This window comes from Bubalus bubalis, chromosome 3 (genome assembly GCF_019923935.1).
Source record: "Bubalus bubalis isolate 160015118507 breed Murrah chromosome 3, NDDB_SH_1, whole genome shotgun sequence".
NCBI lineage: Eukaryota > Metazoa > Chordata > Mammalia > Artiodactyla > Bovidae > Bubalus > Bubalus bubalis.
Genome location: NC_059159.1, coordinates 16,369,692 through 16,394,513, shown reverse-complemented (window position 1 = coordinate 16,394,513; position 24,822 = coordinate 16,369,692). Strand labels below are relative to the sequence as shown.

Below are 24,822 nucleotides of genomic sequence, written 5' to 3'. Positions count from 1 at the left end.
CTCAGGTCCATCAAGTCAGTGATGCCATCCAACTATCTCATCCTCTGTCACCCCCTTCGTCGCTTGCCCTCAATCTTTCCCAGCATCAGATTCTTTTCCAATGAGTCAACTCTTCTCATCAGGTGGCCAAAGTATTGGAGCTTCAGCTTCAGCATCAGTCCTTCCAAAGAATTTTATTCAGGGTTGATTTCCTGTAGGATTGACTAGTTTCATCTCCTTGTTGTCCAAGAGGGACTCTCAAGAGTCTTCTCCAGCACCACAGTTTGAAAGCATGAATTCTTCGGTGCTCAGCCTTCTTTTATGGTCCAACTCTCACATCCGTACATGACTACTGGAAAAACAATAGCTTTAACTATGTGGAACTTTGTCGGCAAAGTGATGTCTCTGCTTTTTAATACTCTGTCTAGGTTTGTCATAGCTTTTCTTCCAAGGAGCAAGTGTCTTGATTTCATGGCTGCAATCACCATCTGCAGTAATTTTGGAGCCCAAGAAAATGAAGGAAGCCATGAAAGTTAAGTGGCTCAGTCGTGTCCGACTCTTTGCAACCCCATGGACTGTAGCCCACCAGGCTCCTCCGTCCATGGGATTCTCCAGGCAAGAATACTGGAGTGGGTTGCCATTTCCTTCTCCAGGGGATCTTCCCGACCCAGGGATCGAACCCAGGTCTCCCACATTAGAGGCAGACACTTTAACCTCTGAGCCACCAGGGAAGCCCCAGTGTGCAATAATCTCATTTTCTCAGACAATCACATCCCAACACATTTTTAAAAGTCAGCGTTGATTCTATGGGCTATCTATAACCTGAATTTTCTTGAATATTGGGTAAAATAAACTTATATTCATAATTTGAATTTTTATTTTTCAGTAATACATTTTGTAGGTTATTCATTCATTGTTTACTGTTTAATCTTCATTTTAAGTGTATATATTTTCCTTGGTCATCTTATAGTAATAATAACTCTTAGATAAAAACACCCCCTATTCTATGGATTTTTTCCTGAGTCCTTATTATTGTTTTCCCCTGATTAAACTGTGTTTAACAGCCTATAAGAAGGTTGATCTGAAAAAAGTGATGGATAGAATAGAAGATGTTACAGGTGAGAAAGACGTTACCAAATGCATATGATTCTGATTCTTTATACAATTTTCTATTTTCCTGGTACTTTCTATTTCTTTTTAAATTATGCTATTTTCTAGTAAAATGATTGTGATTTGATTTCTAGACTTTGGCTTTGGTTTATCAATGTTTTAACAACAAAACATAGTGCCGCATTTTGTTAGGTCCTATGATCTAATTTTTTCCAAATTAATCTAAAATATTTACTAAAAATGCATGTTAAAGGAATAAAAATAGTTTCATTACTTTTCTGGTAATCCCCAAATAGAAAATTATGAAAATCCATTACCATGTACTGTGTTCTTTTGTGTCTACTATTAATAAAGTTAAAGAAATAAACATTTCAATTTTCTGCCATAACTGTAGCCAAACAGGACTTACTCAACTTAATAAAGTCATTGCTTAGTTAGGGCTAATAATTAAATAATAATAGATTTCATTATTATATAGAATAATTAAATAGTTGATTAAAATCTCACGTTACCATTTCTATTTGTTATTTTTTTTGAAGGAGAGGAAGTTGATGTCAATGACATGGAAACAGTTCTAGGAAATATGGGAATAGAGCTCACAGATAAAGAACTATCAGGACTGGTGAATAATCTGCCAGTTGATAGTGAGTATTTCTAATAAACTGTAGTCATCTAGGGAATATTATTGTTAAATAATATTGTGTGAAAATTTCTGAAATTACCTCTACCTCATTGCGTATCAAAAATAATGTTTGAATCTGTGTTACATTATCTCTTTAATATAAATTTATATATTTTAATTGGAGGCTAATTACTTTAAAATATTGTATTGGTTTTGCCATACATCAACATGAATCCGCCATGGGTGTACATGTGTTCCCCATCCTGAACCCCCCTCCCACCCTCCCTCCCCATACCATCCCTCTGGGTCATCCCAGTGCACCAGCCCTGGGCATCCTAGTATCATGCATCGAACCTGGACTGGTGATTCGTTTCACATACGATAATATACATGTTTCAGTGCCATTCTCCTAAATCACCCCACCCTCGCCCTCTCCCACAGAGTCCAAAAGACTGTTCTATACATCTGTGTCTCTTTTGCTGTCTTGCATACAGGGTTATCGTTACCATCTTTCAAAATTCCATATATATGCGTTAGTATACTGTATTGGTGTTTTTCTTTCTGGCTTACTTCACTCTGTATAATAGGCTCCAGTTTCATCCACCACATTAGAATGGATTCAAATGTATTCCTAAATGGTGCTGTTATATCTTAAAATATTACCTGTTCCATTAAGTTTTAGTTTGAGAATCAACAATTGCATCATCATGATTCCTATTATCAAGGTTCAATTATATCTTTTATTACTTTTGATTCTACCAACAGATCCAAAATTTAAGTGAAAATGAATAAGAAAAAGAAGGGAATGATCTAATAGGGGAAACTGAAAATGTCACAAAAGAAAAGGAAAAGATGTGTTTCAGTATAGTAGAGTACCAGTATCCTCACTTTATGTAATTTCATTACATGTCAGTAATCAGAAAATGTCTAAGTCAATTCACAAAATATGTCTTACTGAATTACTGGTTTCATACTGTCTAGGAAACTCCACATTGTTCTTCTGTGATCTGAATAGTGCTTTCTCTTACAGAGGGAAAGGTCTATCGAAAAAGGTTGCTGAATGGTATAAAGTTTCTTAAAGGTGAGTGAGAAACCTAATAAAACGCACATCAATCTGAGATCATCATGTTTGGCATTTACACTGTTTCCTTGTGATTAAACAGTAAGCCCTGCCACTCAACACTTGTATTATTTATTTTATAGATCAACCTGTTCTTTATGAGATCATTTCTTATGGTGTAACCTGGAAAGAATATCCATGCTATCCAAATTTTAACATAGGAAGAAATTATCAGAGCCCAAGTTGACAAAAGTAAAGGGAAAATTAGGACATCCTCAGTTAAATTAGCAGCAGAGACTAGTAATCTGACATTCAGACAAAACAAAAAATCACGAAAAACCTAGAAAGTCTCTGAGGAAGTGAAGGTACCAATAAACTGAAAGAGATGGACAGGAAGCAGGCCAGGATGGAGATCAGATCTAAGCAAGATTCCCACTCTTCCATCATTACATACCTCCTTCATGATATCTGTCAAATTCATACAACATTCCTACTACTATTAATATTTTTTATTTTAAATGATTTACTTTTTAACCTGTTTTTTAAAAAATTTTAGTTGTAATGGAAAATCAGCATCCCTTAACATAACTAGAAGTTGACTCTTAAACACAGTGAAAACAAGATAGTATTAGTAATATTGGAATTATTGTCACCTTGCTAAAATTTTCTGAGAAGTTATTCAATAACCTTTAAATATTTATACTGGATATGCTTCTCATGAAGATTAAGATTAAAACAATGAACTCTAATCCTAACTCCATTATTGATTCTTTGTACTCTTGTAAAGATCTCATTAGGCTTTAGTCTTTTGGATGAAAATGATAATCATAATATTACCTCAGGAATTGTTCATTGCTCAAAATTTACATTTTAGAGACATTAACTTTTTCTTATATATCTATTTTTATAAGGAGGGAAGATTGATTCTAGTAAAGTGTACACTGTTTTGGAAAACATGGACATGAACCTCACTGAAAAGGAACTCAAAGATCTAACACAAAATCTGCCAGTTGATGGTGAGCATTTTAGATATCACTGAACCCTACATAAAAAATAGTCTTATATATCTATTTCTAACAGTCATTTAAAATGCTTGTTTGACACCAAGAAGTATTATGAAAAGCTTAGAAGAAAAACTCAGATTCAAAGAAAGGACACATGCTGACTCTTGCTAGTGTCATGTGCAAATTAGAGAAAGATTTCAGGGTATCTCTCTCTGCTCTTTTTACTCAGCCTTTCCTGAATGGATAGGTTTCACTTAAATCACAGTCCACCTCTTTAGCCACATTTACTAATGCATGGGATCAGTATTTATTGAAAGGGTACTTAATATCAGTATGGCTAGCTTTTGTTTTATCTCTTTTAGTTCAACTAGAGTAGACCTGTTCGCCAATGGCAGCCATCACCATGCCTAGTTACAAAATGTTTTTCTTTGATGAGATCTTTTAAGATCTGTTCTCTTAGCAACTTTCAAATATGCAATACAGTATTGCTAACTATAATCACCATACTGTACATCACATCATCATAGCTTATTTATTTTATAACTAGAAATTTGTATTTATTTGTAACTAGAAATTCACTCCAGGAGATAGAAGACAGGGAAGTCCAGCATGCTGCAGTCCATGGAGTCGCAGAGAGTCAGACATGACTCAGCATCTGAAAAACAACAAAGAAATTTGTACTTTTGAAAAGCTAGCTTTTCTGCAGCAAATGCATGCATGCATGCTAAGTCACTTCAGTTGTGTCCGACTCTATGCAACCCTATGGACTGTAACCTGCCAGGCTCCTCTGTCCATGGGATTCTCCAGGCAAGAATACTGGAGTGGGTTACCATGCCCTCCTCCAGGGTGTCTTCCTAATCCAGGGATTGAACCCAAGCCTCTTAAGTCTCCTGCATTGCAGGCAGATTCGTTACCACTAGTGCCACCTGGGAAGCCTTCTACAACAAATAAATGCTGCTAAATCATCTGCTGTATACAACATTGTTTTCTTATATTCCTTGTTGTATTTCTGTCTAATTTATTCCTTTTCTTACAGTTAATGGTAAAGTTGATCTGGAAAAGGTGATGAATGAAGTGAAACCTTTTTCAGGTGAGTAAGACATTAGTAAAACATATTAAATTGAATTCATACCCTGTATTATATTTTGCATAGTGTTTCCTCAATATTATAAGATAAACTTATTAATGTTGATACTTTACATATTTATTATGAAATATGTACACCTTAACTTTTCTTCTTATTTGACTTTGGATTATCTAGGATTCAGCCATGAAAATAAGTGGAGATGTTTGAATAATAAATTATATTTTCTGTTATTTCCAGCAATATTATGCTGGTTTTAACCAGTGTTTAGATCAGTGGTCACAAATTAGACATCCATGAGTTTAATTCATTCTGTAGTCAAGTTTTATAAGATCTGAATTCCCTCACAATAGCTGGCATGTTTTCTTTTTGGACAAGGCATGTGCTGTCCACTTCACTATATCCAGTTTCACTCATTTTTTCTATCTCCAGGCTCCTGCAAGCTTTTGAGTTAATAACTGCTAGTTTACATAGTCAAAATCTAGATAGTCACAGAATATAGGAAGGTGGATATTTTTAGAAAATTTAATTGATAGGATTGCCATAATAATCTCATGATTCAGCATTAAAAACAAAAAAGACTAGATACTTTAAATTACTGACCTATTGCATAATCTAATTTTCTTCAGTGATGTCTTGTCATTAGGCTTAAGAGACTACTCTCTTTATGAAGAATAAAGGAATACATTCTGATTCACTATCTGTAAACACTGTTCAAATATGCAAGAATATGGAAGTGAGGATAACATTAAATGAGCCAGTTTTTAAATTTTTTAGGTAACTATGATGTCCTAAAATTACCATCTGTTAACAATCCTTTTTTTCTTTCAAAGGAGACAGAGTTGATACTAGTAAACTTGAAAATGTTTTGGGAAACTTGGGGATTAAGCTCACATCTAATGAACGCTTGAATTTGCTGGAGACATCGCCAGTTAATGGTAAGATATGTGGGTGCTACCTGGGTTTTTTAGGAAGTCTGATTTTGTGGAACTATTTGAAAAATTCCAAAATAGAGTGAAAATGCTTGAAAACTGTTTAAAAGTTAATGCCTAGTACAAAGAAAAGATTCATTGCTTAGATTAGTATTTAAAAATCATCAATCTAACCCTTTCAGCTATAAATTATAAGTTTTGCCTTTGCTATCAAAGACAAAGTTCATCCCTGAGCCCTCAGGTTGTTAATCAGCTGGATTTGAAAATAGATTTTTTTTTTTTAAAGAAGAAGGGTATGTCCCAGATGGCTCAGTTGGTAAAGAATCTGCCTGCTAAGGCAGAAGACACAAGAGTGTGGGTTCTATCCCTGGGTCAGGAAGATCCCCCAGAGGAAGAAATGGCAAGCCATGGAAAATTCCATGGACAGAGGAGCCTGGTGGTAGTCAGATATGACTGAGCACACACACACCACCACCACCAAAAAGAAGAAGAAAGAAGGAGCAAAAGAAACAGGAGTAAAGAGAAAATAAAAAACAACAACAACAAAAAATAGCTATGTGTATTTCTGAAGCATAAAATATATATTTTACCAATAAGTGGATAATTTTGTACATTCAGAAAAAACTGCAGTTCTTAACTATCTAATTAAATGAAATTTTAAAATTTAGGAAAATAAAAAAGGTTTTTAATTTCATAACACAAAGATAACCACTATTAATATTTTGAAACCTTTCCTTCTAGTGCTTTTAAGATAGATAGCTAGATACATATATTCATACATAATATTGTGAGTGTATAAATTTATTTATAATGCTTATTTCTTCACAATTGAATATGTCTTCATCATAGAAACCTTGATAATGCAGGTAAGCAAAAACAAAACCATCTCTCTTCCTACCTCAAAGCAGTAAATAACGTAAAAATTCTGAGGTTTATTTTTCCAGTTCTCCATCTATAAATAGACATCCTTTTTATTTTTGGCAATCTTGTAGATACATTTTGGCAAACATCCTAAAATTTCGTGAGATTGTATTCCTTTAAATAGAGTTGCAAAATATTTTGTTTTGCCGCATTTCCTTCCAGAATATTGTAATTTGAACTCTCACAAATAGTATTTGAGAATGTTATTTTCCTTACATTGTCAATACAGTAAAACAAAAAGAACATCTCATTATTATGATTAGCTTTGTATTCCTTTACCACTGTGAGTGAACATTTTGGTATATCTGTTATCTATTTGCATTTGGAATGTTCTTCAGGTAAGATTTTCTAAATTCTTTCTTTCTGAAATTAAGAGATGTATACTATCTTTCTGTTTCCTAAATTCTTTTCTTAAATTCATTTCTAAAATATCTTGTTTTTTTATAGCTGATGGAAAAGTGTATCAGAAAAGGTTAATGAAGGGCATAAAATCTCTCAAACGTGAGTAAGAAGCATGCTAAAAAGACTTAATCTGAAACCTTTATTTGCATTGTCAGAATATAACTCCTCCTTTCCTACATAATTGAGTCTTTATTTATACTTCTTTCAGTAGATCTGCATTTTGACAGGTATTTACCAAGTACTTTTCTGTACTAAGATTTGGCAGGAAACTTTCTTAAATTTTCCTAACTCAGCCCCAGAAAAATAAAATTCATTTTAAAATGCAAACAAAAGGTGAAGAATGAAGGCTGTCAGATTAAGATTTAGCTCTAAAGCAGAAACAATTTGAAATTATAGGCAGCAAAAATAATGACTATTTTGCAGAATATTATGTCAGTCACCTCTAGCTCTAGCTTTTCAATATTCCCAACAAAAATTTGGAGTAATTAATTCTAATTTTTATTGTATTAGCTGAACAAGACTGACATTTTGGTGTTTGTCTTGAAAATGTTAATAATACTAAGAAATGAATGAAGTATTTTTATTGTAATAAAATACATGCTCAGTAAAGATGAATGTTAATATACAATGAATGTGTTTTAGAATCATTCAATTTTACTATATTTCTTTCCTATCCTGTATTTACGAGGCAATATTGATGTCAATAAGCTGGACACGTTTTTAGAAAGCATGGGAATCAAGATCACAGAAGAAGAATTCATGGATTTGATAGAAAAACTACCATATGATGGTGAGCATTGTAATCACTCATACTTTTTCAGGCCTATTGAGTCTTTTTTTCTGTCCATCTTTCAGTTCAGTTCAGTTCAGTCGCTCAGTCGTGTCTGACTCTTTGCGACCCCATGAATCGCAGCACGCCAGGCCTCCCTGTCCATCACCAACTCCTGGAGTTCACTCAAACTCATGTCCATCGAGTCAGTGATGCCATCTAGCCATCTCATCCTATGTCGTCCCCTTCTCCTCCTGCCCCCAATCCCTCCCAGCATCAGAGTCTTTTCCAATGAGTCAACTCTTCGCATGAGGTGGCCAAAGTACTGAAGTTTCAGCTTCAGCAAAATTCCTTCCAAAGAAATCCCAGGGCTGATTTCCTTCAGAATGGACTGCCTGGATCTCCTTGCAGTCCAAGGGACTCTCAAGAGTCTTCTCCAACACCACAGTTCAAAACCATCAATTTTTTGGCGCTCAGCTTTCTTTACAGTTCAACTCTCACATCCATACATGACCACTGGAAAAACCATAGCCTTGACTAGACGGACCTTTGATGGCAAAGTAATGTCTCTGCTTTTGAATATGCTGTCTAGGTTGGTCATAACTTTCCTTCCAAGGAGTAAGCGTCTTTTAATTTCATGGCTGCAGTCACCATCTGCAGTGATTTTGGAGCCCAAAAAAATAGTCTGCCACTGTTTCCACTGTTTCCACTGTTTCCCCATCTATTTCCCATGAAGTGATGGGACCAGATGCCATGATCTTAGTTTTCTGAATGTTGAGCTTTAAGCCAACTTTTCACTCTCCACTTTCACTTTCATCAAGAGGCTTTTGAGTTCCTCTTCACTTTCTGCCATAATGGTGGTGTCATCTGCATATCTGAGGTTATTGATATTTCTTCCGGCAATCTTGATTCCAGCTTGTGCTTCTTCCAGCCCGGCATTTCTCATGATGTACTCTGCATGGAAGTTAAATAAGCAGGGTGACAATATACAGCCTTGACGTACTCCTTTTGCTATTTGGAACCAGTCTGTTGTTGCATGTCCAGTTCTAACTGTTGCTTCTTGACCTGCATATAGGTTTCTCAAGAGGCAGGTCAGGTGGTCTGGTATTCCCATCTCTTTCAGAATTTTCCACAGTTTATTGTGTACTGAGATATATTGACACATAACATGGTGTAAGCTTAAGGTGCAGTCTGTTGATTTGATAGACATATATTGCAAAATTACTATCACCATAGTGTTAGCTAACACCTCCAACATACTACATTATTATAATTCTTTTCTAACATTTAAGATCTAGCCTCCAAGCAGATTTCAAGTATACAATTAGTTTTATTAACTACAGCCTTTACCATATAAAATGTAGCATTCTGTACATTAATTGCCAGGAGAAATATCAATAACCTCAGATATGCAGATGACACCACCCTTATGGCAGAAAGTGAGGAGGAACTCAAAAGCCTCTTGATGAAAGTGAAAGTAGAGAGTGAAAAAGTTGGCTTAAAGCTCAACATTCAGAAAATGAAGATCATGGCATCCAGTCCCATCACTTCATGGGAAATGGATGGGGAAACAGTGGAAACAGTGGCAGACTTTATTTTTCTGGGCTCCAAAATCACTGCAGATGGTGACTGCAGCCATGAAATTAAAAGACGCTTACTCCTTGGAAGGAAAGTTATGACCAACCTAGATAGCATATTCAAAAGCAGAGATATTACTTTGCCAACAAAGGTCCGTCTAGTCAAGGCTATGTTTTTTCCAGTGGTCATGTATGGATGTGAGAGTTGGACTGTGAAGAAGGCTGAGCGCCAAAGAATCGATGCTTTTGAACTGTGGTGTTGGACAAGACTCTTGAGAGTCCCTTGGACTACAAGGAGATCCAACCAGTCCATTCTGAAGGAAATCAGCCCTGGGATTTCTTTGGAGGGAATGATGCTGAAGCTGAAACTCCAGTACCTTGACCACCTCATGCGAAGAGTTGACTCATTGGAAAAGACTCTGATACTGGGAGGGATTGGGGGCAGGAGGAGAAGGGGACGACATAGGATGAGATGGCTAGATGGCATCACTGACTCGATGGACATGAGTTTGAGTGAACTCTGGGAGTTGGTGATGGACAGGGAGGCCTGGCGTGCTGCGATTCATGGGGTCGCAAAGAGTCAGACACAACTGAGCTACTGAATTGAACTGAACTGAACTGTACATTATATACTCAGAATTTGTTCACCTTATAACTAGAAGTTTGTACCCTTGACCAACATCTCCCCATTTCTCCACCCCCCAGCCCCTGGTAACTCTCCTTCTGTTCTCTGTGTCTGTGGGCTCCGCTTTTATATGTATGTATACATATATGTATGTTTGTGTGGGTGGTATCATATCATATTAGTCTCTCTCGGTCTGCTTTGTTTCACTTAGCATAATGCACTCAGAGTCCATCCATGTTATCACAAATGGGAAGATATCCTTCATTATCATGACTGAATAACTATTCATTGTGTATAATACATCATATCTTTGTTATTCTCCCATTGACAGATACTTAGTTTGTTTTCGTATCTTGACTATTGTGAATAATGCTGTAATGAACATGGAAGCACATATGTCTCTTTGAAATTCTGTTTTCATTTGCTTTGTATATATACCCACAAGTGAATTGTTGGATCATATGGTCAATTCAGTTGCTCAGTCATGTCCAACTCTTTGCGACCCCATGGACTGTAGCATGCCAGGCCTCTCTGTCCATCACCAACTCCCAGAGCCTGCTTAAACTCATGTACATTGAGTCGGTGATGCCAACCAACTCATCTCATCCTCTCATCCTCTGTTGTCCTCCTCTCTTCCTGCCTTCAGTCTTTCCCAGGTGGCAAAGTATTGGAGCTTCAGCTTCAGCTTCAGCATCAGTCCTTCCAGTGAATATTCAGGACTGATTTCCTTTAGGATTGACTGGTTTGATCTCTTTGCAGTCCAAGGATCATATGGTACATCTGTTATTAATTTCTTGAGGACCTTCCATGCTGTTTTCCATAGTGGCTTTACCAGTTTACAGTGAGCAAAGGTTCCTTCTTCTCCACATCCTCCCCAGCATTTATCTCTCGTCTTTTGTTAGAATAATAATAGTCATTCTTACAGTTGTGATGTGTCAGCTCATCATTACTTTTGTTACCTATAATTTCAAATTGTTTCTGCTTTAGACCTAAATCTTAATCTGACAATCTTCATTCTTCACCTTTTGCTTTGTATTTTAAAATGAATTTTATTTCCAAGAAAGTTTTCTGCCAAATCTTAGTACAGAAAAGTACTTGGTAAATACCTGGCAAAATGCAGATCTACTGAAGGAAGCATAAATAAAGACTCAGTCCCAACAAACTTAACTCAACTATCCCAACTCAATCCCAGCTCAACCAAAATTGCTCATTTTGGTTTTGTATGTCTCTGATATTTAGTGACGTTGAACTTCTTTTCATTTACATGATGACCATTGTATGTCTTCTTTGACATACAAAGATGACTGTTCAGTTCTTCTGCCTGTTTTTTTTTTTTAAACTTTACAAAATTGTATTAGTTTTGCCAAATATCAAAATGAATCCGCCACAGGTATACATGTGTTCCCCATCCTGAACCCTCCTCCCTCCTCCCTCCCCATACCATCCCTCTGGGTCGTCCCAGTGCACCTTTTGTCTTGAATCAGTCTTGAATATGCATTGAAAGGACTGATGCTGCAGCTGAAACTCCAGTACTTTGGCCACCTGATGTGAAGAACTGACTCATTGGAAAAGACCCTCATACTGTGAAAGATAGAAGGTGGGAGGAGAAGGGGACGACAGAGGAAGAGATGGTTGGATGGCATCACTGACTCAATGGACATGGGTTTGAGCAAGCTCCAGGAGATGCTGAAGGACAGGGAAGCCTGGCATGCTGCAGTTCATGGGGTCACAAAGAGTCAGACACGACTGAGTGACTGAACAGCAACATTTCTGTATCCCTATGCTGCTGCTGCTGCTGCTAAGTCACTTCAGTCATGTCCGATGCTGTGTGACTCCATAGACGGCAGCCCACCAGGCTTCCTCATCTGTATCCCTATAATCCACCACAATTACTCATGAAAGAATCCACAAATTATCTTTGACTTACACTCCCTCCTCTTTTCCCTTAAAACGAAATCTCAATTTTATCTCTGATACTTGATTCAAAACTCATCATCCTGGCTAAGACTACTGCAGAAGCCTCCTGACTGGTCTGACTTACACTCCCTCCTCTTTTCCCTTAAAACGAAATCTCAATTTTATCTCTGATACTTGATTCAAAACTCATCATCCTGGCTAAGACTACTGCAGAAGCCTCCTGACTGGTCTGTCAGCCGTATTATTGCCTTAAGTTCATTCTGATCACACTAGCCATGATAACTTAATAACTAAGGTGAAAATCTGACCTCAGACTAAAAATCAATGACCCCCTCATAGCTTTTATGTATTGTTTTCCAATATGCCAGACAGTGCTAAGCATTTTAATGAATTTTCTCATTCAATTTATTCATTCATGTATCGTATCTATTGAACACCTGACACCCAGCATTGTCTGCTTCAGCCTTAGAGATACAGCCATTGTTGTTGTTGTTCAGTCATGAAGTCATGTCCTGCTCCTTGCAGCCCCATGGACTGCAGCATGCCAGGCTTCCTTGTCCTACACTGTCTCCCAGAATTTACTCAAATTCATGTCCATTGAGTTGATGATGCCATCCAACCATCTAATCTTTTGTCACCGTCTTCTCCTTTTGCCTTCAATCTTTGGGCTTCCCTTGTGGCTCAGCTAGTAAAGAATCTGCCTGCAATGTGGGAGACCTGGGTTTGATCCCTGGGTTGGGAAGATCCCCTGAAGAAGGGAAAAGCTACCCACTTCAGTATTCTGGCCTGGTGAATTCCACAGACTATACATACAGTCCTCAGGGTTGCAAAGAGTTGGACATGACTGAAAGACTTTCACTTTTCCTAGTATGGGGTCTTTTCCAATGGGTTGCCTCTTCACATCAGGTAGCCAAAGTTTTGGAGCTTTAGCTTCAGCATCAGTCCTTCCAATGAATATTCAGGGTTGACTTCTTTTAGGATTTATTAGTTTGATCTCCTTGCAGTCCAAGGGTCTCTCAAGAGTCTTCTCCAGCACCACAATTTGAAAGCATCGATTCTTTGGCACTCAGCCTTCATTATGGTCTGACTCTCACATCTGTACATGACTACTGGAAAAACCGTAGCTTTGACTATACAGACTTCTGTCGGCAAAGTGATGTCTCTGCTTTTTAATATGCTGTTTAGGTTTGTCATAGCTTTCCTTCCAAGAAGCAAGTGTCTTTTAATTTAATGGCTGCAGTCTCTGTCCACAGTGATTTTGGAGCCCAAGAAAATAAAATCTGCCCTTGCTTCCATTTTTTTCTCCTTGTATTTGCCATAAAGTCTTGGAACCAGGGGCTTACCAGGTGGCTCAGTGGGTAAATAATCCCTCTGTAATACAAGAGATGCAGGCAGACACAGGTTCAGTCCCCAAGTTGGGAAGATCCCCTGGAGGAGGGCATTTCAACTTACTCTGGTGTTCTTGCCTGGAGAATCCCATGGACAGAGAAGCCCAGTGGACTACAGTCCACAGGGCAGCAGTCAGACATGACTGAAGTGACTAAGCATGCACTCACACACAATGGGACCAGAGTCCATGATCTTAGTTTTATAAGTGTTGAGATTTAAGCCAGCCTTTTCACTCTTTTTTACCCTCATCAAGAGGTTCTTAGTTCCTCTTCACTTTCTGCCATTTAGAGTGGTATCATCTGTATACCTGAGGTTGCTGAAATTTTCTGCAGCAATCTTGATTCCAGCTTGTGATTCATTCAGCCCTGCATTTCACATGACGTGCTCTGCATATAAGTTAAATAAGCAGGGTAACAATATACAGCCTTGTCATACTCATTTTCCAATTTTGGACCAGTCATTTGTTCCCCTACATGGATCACAACCTTGTCGTGGTAAAGGGGCTTGTATAACTCAATGAAGCTATGATCCATGCTGTGCAGGGCCATGCAAGAGGAATGGGTCATAATGAAATCTTCTGACAAAACATGGTCTACTGGAGAAGGGATTGGCAAACCTGCTCTAGTATTCTTGCCATGAGAACCACATGAACGGTATGAAATGGTAAAAAGATATGATACCAGAGGGATTCCCCAATGGCTCAGATGGTAAAGAATCTGCCTGCAATTCAGGAGACCTGGGTGCAATTCCTGGGTCAGGAAGATTCCCTGGAGAAGGGAATGGCAACCCAATCCAGTATTCTTGCTCAGAGAATTCTATGGACAGAGGGGTCGCACAGAGTCGAACATGACTGAGTAACTAACACACACACACACGATATTGGAAGATGAACCCCCCAGGTTGGAAAGTGTCCAATATGCTACTAGGGAAGAGTGGAAGACAATTACTAATAGCTCCAGGAAGAATGAAGTGGCTGGGCCAACAGAAAAAGCACTTAATTGTGGATGTGTCTGGTGGTGAAAGTAGTCTGATGCTGTAAAGAACAGTATTACATAGGGACCTGAAATGTCAGGTCCATGAATCAAGGTAATTTGGACATGGTCAAGCAGGAGATGGCAAGAGTGAACATCAACATCTTAGGAATCAGTGAACTAAAATGGACAGGAATGGACAAGTTTACTTCAGATGCCCATTATATCTACTACTGCAGGCAAGAATCCCTTAGAAGGAATGGAGTAGCCCTCATAGTCAACAAGAGTCCGAAATGCAGTACTTGGGTGCAGCCTCAAAAATGAAAGAATGATCTCAGTTCATTTCCAAGGCAAACCATTCAACATCACAGTAATCCAAGTCTATGCCCCAGCCACTAATGCTGAAGAAGCTGAAGTTGACCGGTTTCATGAACACCTACAAGACCTTGCAGAACTAACAGCAAAAAAAAATGTCCTTTCATCATAGGGAATTGGAATGCAAAGAGATACAGTCATAAACAAAACAAATTAATATAAATTTTGTGGAGCCAGAATTTTCATCTTTTTTTCACTGCTGTTTTCCCAGATCGAAACAGTCTGATGTCAAAGTCTAAACTGTTAATTCCAACCAGCCTTTTTTGCCTCATCTTTCCATTCTCTACATGGCATTTTTCCCTTAGGCAAAATTTAAAACCTTTAGTTCACCACACAATTTGCTCTTCATTGCTCCTTTTCCTGGCATTCTTTGTCTTTTTCCAATTATATAAAATGACATAATACCACAAAAAATAGCCTTAAATGTATACCAGTCATATATTATCAGCCATTACTAGGGAAATATGAAGTTAGAAACATGAGTCCAAGACACTTAAAAGACATTTTGCCTAAGATAGACTTTATGATTTAAACAATATTAATTCTCCAGGCCAGGCTTCAGCAATATGTGAACCGTGAATTTCCAGATGTTCAAGCTGGTTTTAGAAAAGGCAGAGGAACCAGAGATCAAATTGCCAACATCCACTGGATCATGGAAAAAGCAAGAGAGTTCCAGAAAAACATCTATTTCTGCTTTATTGACTATGCCAAAGCCTTTGACTGTGTGGATCACAATAAACTGTGGAAAATTCTGAAAGAGATGGGAATACCAGACCACCTGACCTGCCTCTTGAGAAATTTGTATGCAGGTCAGGAAACAACAGTTAGAACTGGACATGGAACAACAGACTGGTTCCAAATAGGATAAGGAGTACGTCAAGGCTGTATTTTGTCACCCTGCTTATTTAACTTATATGCAGAGTACATCATGAGAAATGCTGGGCTGGAAGACGCACAAGCTGGAATCAAGATTGCTGGGAGAAATATCAATAACCTCAGATATGCAGATGACACCACCCTATGGCAGAAAGTGAAGAGGAATTAAAAAGCCTCTTGATGAAAGTGAAAGAGGAGAGTGAAAAAGTTGGCTTAAAGCTCAACATTCAGAAAACAAAGATCATGGCATCTGGTCCCATCACTTCATGGGAAATAGATGGGGAAACAGTAGAAACAGTGTCAGACTTTATTTTTGGTTCTGGAGAGGACTCTTGAGAGTTCCTTGGTCAGCAAAGAGATCAAACCAGTCAATCCTAAAGGAAGTCAACACTGAATATTCTTTGGAAGGACTGATGCTGAAGCTGAAGCTCCAGTACTTTGGAAACCTGATGCAAAGAGCCAACTCATTGGAAAAGGCCCTGAGAAAGGATACTGAGAAAGACTGAGGGAGAAGGGGGTGACAGAGGATGAGATGGCTGAATGGCATCACTGACTCAATGGACATGAGTTTGAGCAAACTCCGGGAAACAGTGAAGGACAGGGAAGCCTGACGTGCTGTAGTCCATTGTGGTCACAAGGAGTAGGACATGACTTAGCAACTGAACAACAACAAGAACATAACTGGAATTCTTTAAGTTGGCTTGCCAGTAAAAAGCTGAATTATAGAGTTAGGACTGTTCTAACTCTAGTAAAGTGATTGTCTCTAGTAAAATTAACCTTCAATAAGTCTTAATTAGTAGTAAGGGAGATTATGATTGGCTAAGTCAGAGGTATATGAAATTAAACAAGTAAAAAGAAAAACATGACAAGAATAAAAATGTGTGAAAAGTATACCGTGGGGGAGGAGCCAAGATGGCAGAGGAGTAGGACGGGGAGAACACTTTCTCCCCCACAAATTCATCAAAAGAGCATTTAAACGTCGAGTAAATTCCACAAAACAACTTCTGAATGCCGGCAGAGGACATCAGGCACCCAGAAAAGCAGCCCAACTCTTCGAAAGGAGAGAGAAGAAATACAGCTCCATCCACCAGAACATCGACACAAGCTTCCCTAACCAGGAAACCTTGACAAGCCACCTGTACAAACCCACACACAGCGAGGAAACGCCGCAATAAAGAGAACTCCACAAACTGCCAGAATACAGAAAGGACACCCCAAACTCAGCAATTTAAACAAGATGAAGAGACAGAGGAATACCCAGCAGATAAAGGAACAGGATAAATGCCCACCAAACCAAACAAAAGAGGAAGAGACAGGGAATCTACCTGATAAAGAATTCCGAATAATGATAGTGAAATTGATCCAAAATCTTGAAATTAAAATGGAATCACAGATAAATAGCCTGGAGGCAAGGATTGAGAAGATGCAAGAAAGGTTTAACAAGGACTTAGAAGAAATAAAAAAGAGTCAATATATAATGAATAATGCAATAAGTGAAATTAAAAACACTCTGGAGGCAACAAATAGTAGAATAACAGAGGCAGAAGATAGGATTAGTGAATTAGAAGATAGAATGGTAGAAATAAATGAATCAGAGAGGACAAAAGAAAAACGAATTAAAAGAAATGAGGACAATCTCAGAGACCTCCAGGACAATATTAAACGCTACAACATTCGAATCATAGGGATCCCAGAAGAAGAAGACAAAAAGAAAGACCATGAGAAAATACTTGAGGAGATAATAGTTGAAAACTTCCCTAAAATGGGGAAGGAAATAATCACCCAAGTCCAAGAAACCCAGAGAGTCCCAAACAGGATAAACCCAAGGCGAAACACCCCAAGACACATAGTAATCAAATTAACAAAGATCAAACACAAAGAACAAATATTAAAAGCAGCAAGGGAAAAACAACAAATAACACACAAGGGGATTCCCATAAGGATAACAGCTGATCTTTCAATAGAAACTCTTCAAGCCAGGAGGGAATGGCAAGACATACTTAAAATGATGAAAGAAAATAACCTACAGCCCAGATTATTGTACCCAGCAAGGATCTCATTCAAGTATGAAGGAGAAATCAAACGCTTTTCAGACAAGCAAAAGCTTAGAGAATTCTGCACCACCAAACCAGCTCTCCAACAAATACTAAAGGATATTCTCTAGACAGGAAACACAAAAATTGTGTATAAATTCGAACCCAAAACAATAAAGTAAATGGCAACAGGGTCATACTTATCAGTAATTACCTTAAACGTAAATGGGTTGAATGCCCCAACCAAAAGACAAAGACTGGCTGAATGGATACAAAAACAAGACCCCTGCATATGTTGTCTACAAGAGACCCACCTCAAAACAGGGGACACATACAGACTGAAAGTGAAGGGCTGGAAAAAGATTTTCCATGCAAATAGGGACCAAAAGAAAGCAGGAGTAGCAATACTCATATCAGATAAAATAGACTTTAAAACAAAGACTGTGAAAAGAGACAAAGATGGTCACTACATAATGATCAAAGGATCAATCCAAGAAGAAGATATAACAATTATAAATATATATGCACCCAACACGGGAGCACCGCAGTATGTAAGACAAATGCTAACAAGTATGAAAGAAGAAATTAACAATAACACAATAATAGTGGGAGACTTTAATACCCCACTCACACCTATGGATAGATCAACTAAACAGAAAATTAACAAGGAAACACAAACTTTAAACGATACAATAGACCAGTTAGACCTAATTGATATCTATAGGACATTTCATCCCAAAACAATGAATTTCACCTTCTTCTCAAGCGCACATGGAACCTTCTCCAGGCTAGATCACATCCTGGGCCATAAAGCTAGCCTTGGTAAATTCAAAAAAATAGAAATCATTCCAAGCATCTTTTCTGACCACAATGCAATAAGATTAGATCTCAATTACAGGAGAAAAGCTATTAAAAAATCCAACATATGGAGGCTGAACAACACGCTGCTGAATAACCAACAAATCACAGAAGAAATCAAAAAAGAAATCAAAATTTGCATAGAAACGAATGAAAATGAAAACACAACAACCCAAAACCTGTGGGACACGGTAAAAGCAGCCCTAAGGGGAAAGTTCATAGCAATACAGGCACACCTCAAGAAACAAGAAAAAAGTCAAATAAATAACCTAACTCTACACCTAAAGCAACTAGAAAAGGAAGAAATGAAGAACCCCAGGGTTAGTAGAAGGAAAGAAATCTTAAAAATTAGAGCAGAAATAAATGCAAAAGAAACAAAAGAGACCATAGCAAAAATCAACAAAACCAAAAGCTGGTTCTTTGAAAGGATAAATAAAATTGACAAACCATTAGCCAGACTCATCAAGAAACAAAGGGAGAAAAATCAAATCAATAAAATTAGAAATGAAAATGGAGAGATCACAACAGACAACACAGAAATACAAAGGATCATAAGAGACTACTATCAACAATTATATGCCAATAAAATGAACAACGTGGAAGAAATGGACAAATTCTTAGAAAAGTACAACTTTCCAAAACTCGATCAGGAAGAAATAGAAAATCTTAACAGACCCATCACAAGCACGGAAATTGAAACTGTAATAAAAAATCTTCCAGCAAACAAAAGCCCAGGTCCAGACGGCTTCACAGCTGAATTCTACCAAAAATTTAGAGAAGAGCTAACACCTATCCTGCTCAAACTCTTCCAAAAAATTGCAGAGGATGGTAAACTTCCAAATTCATTCTATGAGGCCACCATCACCCTAATACCAAAACCTGACAAAGATCCCACAAAAAAAGAAAACTACAGGCCAATATCACTGATGAACATAGATGCAAAAATCCTTAACAAAATTCTAGCAATCAGAATCCAACAACACATTAAAAAGATCATACACCATGACCAAGTGGGCTTTATCCCAGGGATGCAAGGATTCTTCAATATCCGCAAATCAATCAATGTAATACACCACATTAACAAATTGAAAAATAAAAACCATATGATTATCTCAATAGATGCAGAGAAAGCCTTTGACAAAATTCAACATCCATTTATGATCAAAACTCTCCAGAAAGCAGGAATAGAAGGAACATACCTCAACATAATCAAAGCTATATATGACAAACCCACAGCAAACATTATCCTCAGTGGTGAAAAATTGAAAGCATTTCCTCTAAAGTCAGGAACAAGACAAGGGTGCCCACTTTCACCGTTACTATTCAACATAGTTTTGGAAGTTTTGGCCACAGCAATCAGAACAGAAAAAGAAATAAAAGGAATCCAAATTGGAAAAGAAGAAGTAAAGCTCTCACTGTTTGCAGATGACATGATCCTCTACATAGAAAACCCTAAAGACTCCACCAGAAAATTACTAGAACTAATCAATGACTATAGTAAAGTTGCAGGATATAAAATCAACACCCAGAAATCCCTTGCATTCCTATACACTAATAATGAGAAAACAGAAAGAGAAATTAAGGAAACAATTCCATTCACCATTGCAATGGAAAGAATAAAATACTTAGGAATATATCTACCTAAAGAATCTAAAGACCTATATATAGAAAACTATAAAACGCTGGTGAAAGAAATCAAAGAGGACACTAACAGATGGAGAAATATACCATGTTCATGGATTGGAAGAATCAATGTAGTGAAAATGAGTATACTACCCAAAGCAATCTATAGATTCAATGCAATCCCTATCAAGCTACCAACAGCATTCTTCACAGAGCTAGAACAAATAATTTCACAATTTGTATGGAAAAACAAAAAACCTCGAATAGCCAAAGCGATCTTGAGAAAGAAGAATGGAACTGGAGGAATCAACCTACCTGACTTCAGGCTCTACTACAAAGCCACAGTTATCAAGACAGTATGGTACTGGCACAAAGACAGAAATATAGATCAATGGAACAAAATAGAAAGCCCAGAGATAAATCCACGCACATATGGACACCTTATCTTCGACAAAGGAGGCAAGAATATACAATGGATTAAAGACAATCTCTTTAACAAGTGGTGCTGGGAAATCTGGTCAACCACTTGTAAAAGAATGAAACTAGAACACTTTCTAACACCATACACAAAAATAAACTCAAAATGGATTAAAGATCTAAACGTAAGACCAGAAACTATAAAACTCCTAGAGGAGAACATAGGCAAAACACTCTCTGACATACATCACAGCAGGATCCTCTATGACCCACCTCCCAGAATATTGGAAATAAAAGCAAAAATAAATGGGACCTAATTAACCTTAAAAGCTTCTGCACATCAAAGGAAACTATTAGCAAGGTGAAAAGACAGCCTTCAGAATGGGAGAAGATAATAGCAAATGAAGCAACTGACAAACAACTAATCTCGAGAATATACAAGCAACTCCTACAGCTCAACTCCAGAAAAATAAATGACCCAATCAAAACATGGGCCAAAGAACTAAATAGACATTTCTCCAAAGAAGACATCCAGATGGCTAACAAACACATGAAAAGATGCTCAACATCACTCATTATCAGAGAAATGCAAATCAAAACCACTATGAGGTACCATTTCACACCAGTCAGAATGGCTGCGATCCAAAAGTCTACAAGCAATAAATGCTGGAGAAGGTGTGGAGAAAAGGGAACCCTCTTACACTGTTGGTGGGAATGCAAACTAGTACAGCCACTATGGAGAACAGTGTGGAGATTCCTTAAAAAACTGGAAATAGACCTGCCTTATGATCCAGCAATCCCACTGCTGGGCATACACACTGAGGAAACCAGAAGGGAAAGAGACACGAGTACCCCAATGTTCATCGCAGCACTGTTTATAATAGCCAGGACATGGAAGCAACCTAGATGTCCATCAGCAGATGAATGGATAAGAAAGCTGTGGTACATATACACAATGGAGTATTATTCAGCCATTAAAAAGAATACATTTGAATCAGTTCTAATGAGGTGGATGAAACTGGAGCCTATTATACAGAGTGAAGTAAGCCAGAAAGAAAAACACCAATACAGTATACTAACGCATATATGGAATTTAGAAAGATGGTAACAATAACCCTGTGTATGAGACAGCAAAAGAGACACTGATGTATAGAACAGTCTTATGGACTCTGTGGGAGAGGGAGAGGGTGGGAAGATTTGGGAGAATGGCATTGAAACATGTAAAATATCATGTATGAAACGAGTTGCCAGTCCAGGTTCGATGCACGATACTGGATGCTTGGGGCTGGTGCACTGGGACGACCCAGAGGGATGGAATGGGGAGGGGGGAGGGAGGAGGGTTCGGGATGGGGAACACATGTGTACCTGTGGCGGATTCATTTTGATATTTGGCAAATCTAATACAGTTATGTAAAGTTTAAAAATAAAATAAAATTAAAAAAAAAAAAAAGTATACCGCGCACTGACAGTCAGTGTTTCTTTTATTCTAATGGTCTCGGGTGGAAGCTTTTGACTTTATGTAATTTTTGTTTCTGTGGAGCTTGGATCTTGGGTCAGCAAGTGAGTTACGTGAAAAAGTGAAAATGCAAATGTTAGTCACTCAGACATTTCCGACTCCTTGCAACTCCATGGACTGTGGCCCTCCAGGCTCCTCTATCCATGGAATTCTCCAGGCAAGAATGCTAGAGTGGGTTGCCATTCCCTTCTCCAGGGAATCTTCCTGACCCAGCAATTAAACCTGGGTCTCCAACATTTCAGGCAGATTCTTTACTGTCTGAACCACTAAGGAAGCAACAACCTGCTTATTGAAGCTCTCAGCGGTCTTTAATGATGTAACTTTCCAGTTCCGATGTCTCTTCTATTTTACCAGAGGTTTTGGTATTCAAAAGACAATGAAGTTTCTAAATATTATCCAGAAGATCTTATATAATCATGAATGATTAACAAAATAAAATGAATTCTCTAAAATTGAATAGATAAGTTGGAATGCCCTAAGTAGATATAGTAGGGTAGTGTATCTACAAGTTTGTTAGCCACTCTGAGTGTTATGAATTTTTGACATGAGAATGTTAAAAATCCATCCAGGAGGCTTCCCTGGTGGTCCAATGGTTAAGAAAAATCACTTTCTAATGCAAAGAACATGAATTCCATCCCTGGTCCCTGATTGGGGAACCAAGATCCTCCATGCCGTGGGGCGCCAAACCCCATGTGTCATAATTACTGAGCTCATGAACTCTAGAGCCCACACACCCACAATAAAACTAAGACCTGAGGCAGCCATAAATAAATAGTTTTTAAAAATTCACCCAGAAAATAAACATACTATTAGTACATGTTCATAACTCAGGAGCAACTGTATAAAACCCTTTTGGATATGTTCAAAAGGTCCCTTAAGGTGTGGTTCTAATCCAAGTCTCACAATTATAGGTTTTCTAGAATTATTCTAGTTTCAGAGGAGGTGTGAATTACTCTGATATAATGCACACATGTCCTAATCAGTGTTTAATAATGTGGCGAATTTATTTCTGTAGCAGTCCGTTGTTCTATGTAGTGTTTTAGCAAGTATCCATTTGAAATTTTATCTGGTGCAACTAAGGAGCAATCCTGACTTTGCCAGATGTTATCCTCATTGATATTGTAACCTGATCATTCCAATAGCTTCCTTACAAAATTAGGTAGAATTTTGTGCTTTTAAATGGAATCTTTGAACCTGATCCTACACTTGGTTTTCTGATCTATAAGAGGTCCTTCAAAAAGGACTTTGGGTGCTTTTTTCTTCTCAATAGTTATGTGAATCCTTAAAGTAAACAATGAAGGACAAATGAATCCACTTTTGTTCCTCATATATGCATAGTTGGACCCCCAGGCATGAGAGAGGGATCATCACTACGAAAGCTGCATCAAGTTACCCTGCCCTTCCTCCTCCATGGAGTGGGCTCCATTGCTCCCTGGCCGTACCCTATGTAGGCTTCTGTTTGACCCAGTTGTGTGGAAATTATGGTAGGAGTGCTCCAGCTTGTTTCATTAACAGCAAAGAAGATCCAATAATAAATGAAATAGAAAAGGCCATTTTTATCATAAAAATTCAGTAATATATCTTTCCCAAGCTCTGAAGCTGACATAATCAGAGGAAACTCATTTATCTCTGGAATTACAAAGGAATAGCCATATAAAATAGTGACTGTTCATTACAGAGAAATGGGAAGGAGTAGAACAAAAGAAAAGGTGAGAGCTCAGTAGAACACAAACAAGTATGTAGCTACCCGTATACACTTTTCACGAATGTTCTAAGAATACTCCCATTTCTAGCAGTGTGATGTGCTATGTGCCTGGATATTGAAAACAACTAATAATGTGGATAGAATCTAATTTTAAAAGGATTCTTAAATGTTTCCATAAATGTGTATACTTAAGGAATATTCATACCAAAAGCCTGGAACCCAAAGAAGAAGAGCCCTGAAGCCACATTTCACTCTCTAAACATTTGCTGAACTAAGTGAATCTAAGCAGTTTTGACAGTCTGCCAGAACTCAGTGGAAAGGAAGCAAAACCCAGAGCCCGCCCGAAGTAGGAAATATGGTGGGTTTGATCCATGGGTTGGGAAGATCCACTGGAGAAAGAAATGGCTACCCACTCCAGTGTTCTTGCCTGGAGAATTCCATGGACAGAGGAGCCTGGTGGGCTACAGTCCATGGGGTCGCAAAGAGTCAGTCACTACTAAACAACTAAGCACACCTGCCCTAAAGCTAAGACTTGAAAAGCTATGCATACAGCATAAGAGCGATTTAGAAATATGTCTCTGGACCGCAAGGAAGACTGTCTATGTCTAACTCAATTTATAAACACAAGGTGACCTTTACACAGGCTTACTTATCAAATTTGCACTAACTTAGTCTGAGAATTTAGTTTAAAGTAATCCTGAAAGAAATTTGGAACTGTGGTGTTGGAGAAGACTCTTGAGAGTCCCTTGGACTGCAAGGAGATCCAACCAGTCAACCTAAAGGAAATCAGTCCTGAATTCATTGGGAGGACTGATGCTGCAGCTGAAACTCCAATACTTTGGCCACCTGATATGAAGAACTGACTCATTGGGAAAGACCCTGATGCTGGGAAAGATTGAAGGAGGGAGGAGAAGGAGATGACAGAGGATGAGATCACCAGAGGTCGGATCACCGACTCAATAGACAAGAGTTTGAGCAAGCTCCAGAATTTGGTGAAGGACAGGGAAGCCTGGCATGGTGCAGTCCATGGGGTCACAAAGAGTCAGACATGACTGAT

General features: G+C 38.1%; 1 protein-coding gene across 12 annotated transcripts in view; it reads left to right on the top strand.

Annotated features, from left to right (window-relative positions):
- The window catches only part of LOC102391025 (EF-hand calcium-binding domain-containing protein 13), a 96,719-nt gene extending 88,708 nt beyond the window's left edge, over window positions 1-8,011 (top strand). For 9 of the 12 annotated variants that reach the window (XM_044938836.1, XM_044938845.1, XM_044938839.1 and 6 more), the window contains 8 exons: window positions 1,044-1,097; window positions 1,629-1,733; window positions 2,742-2,792; window positions 3,683-3,787; window positions 4,812-4,865; window positions 5,693-5,797; window positions 7,160-7,211; window positions 7,798-8,011. In XM_044938836.1, the coding sequence (XP_044794771.1) occupies window positions 1,044-1,097; window positions 1,629-1,733; window positions 2,742-2,792; window positions 3,683-3,787; window positions 4,812-4,865; window positions 5,693-5,797; window positions 7,160-7,211; window positions 7,798-8,002 (731 nt within the window). In that variant the 3' untranslated portion in view covers window positions 8,003-8,011. The remainder of the gene's footprint in view (window positions 1-1,043; window positions 1,098-1,628; window positions 1,734-2,741; window positions 2,793-3,682; window positions 3,788-4,811; window positions 4,866-5,692; window positions 5,798-7,159; window positions 7,212-7,797) is intronic. The other 3 variants (XM_044938842.1, XM_044938837.1, XM_044938841.1) reach the window with 2 other exon arrangements.
- The last annotated feature ends 16,811 nt before the right edge of the window (window positions 8,012-24,822 follow it).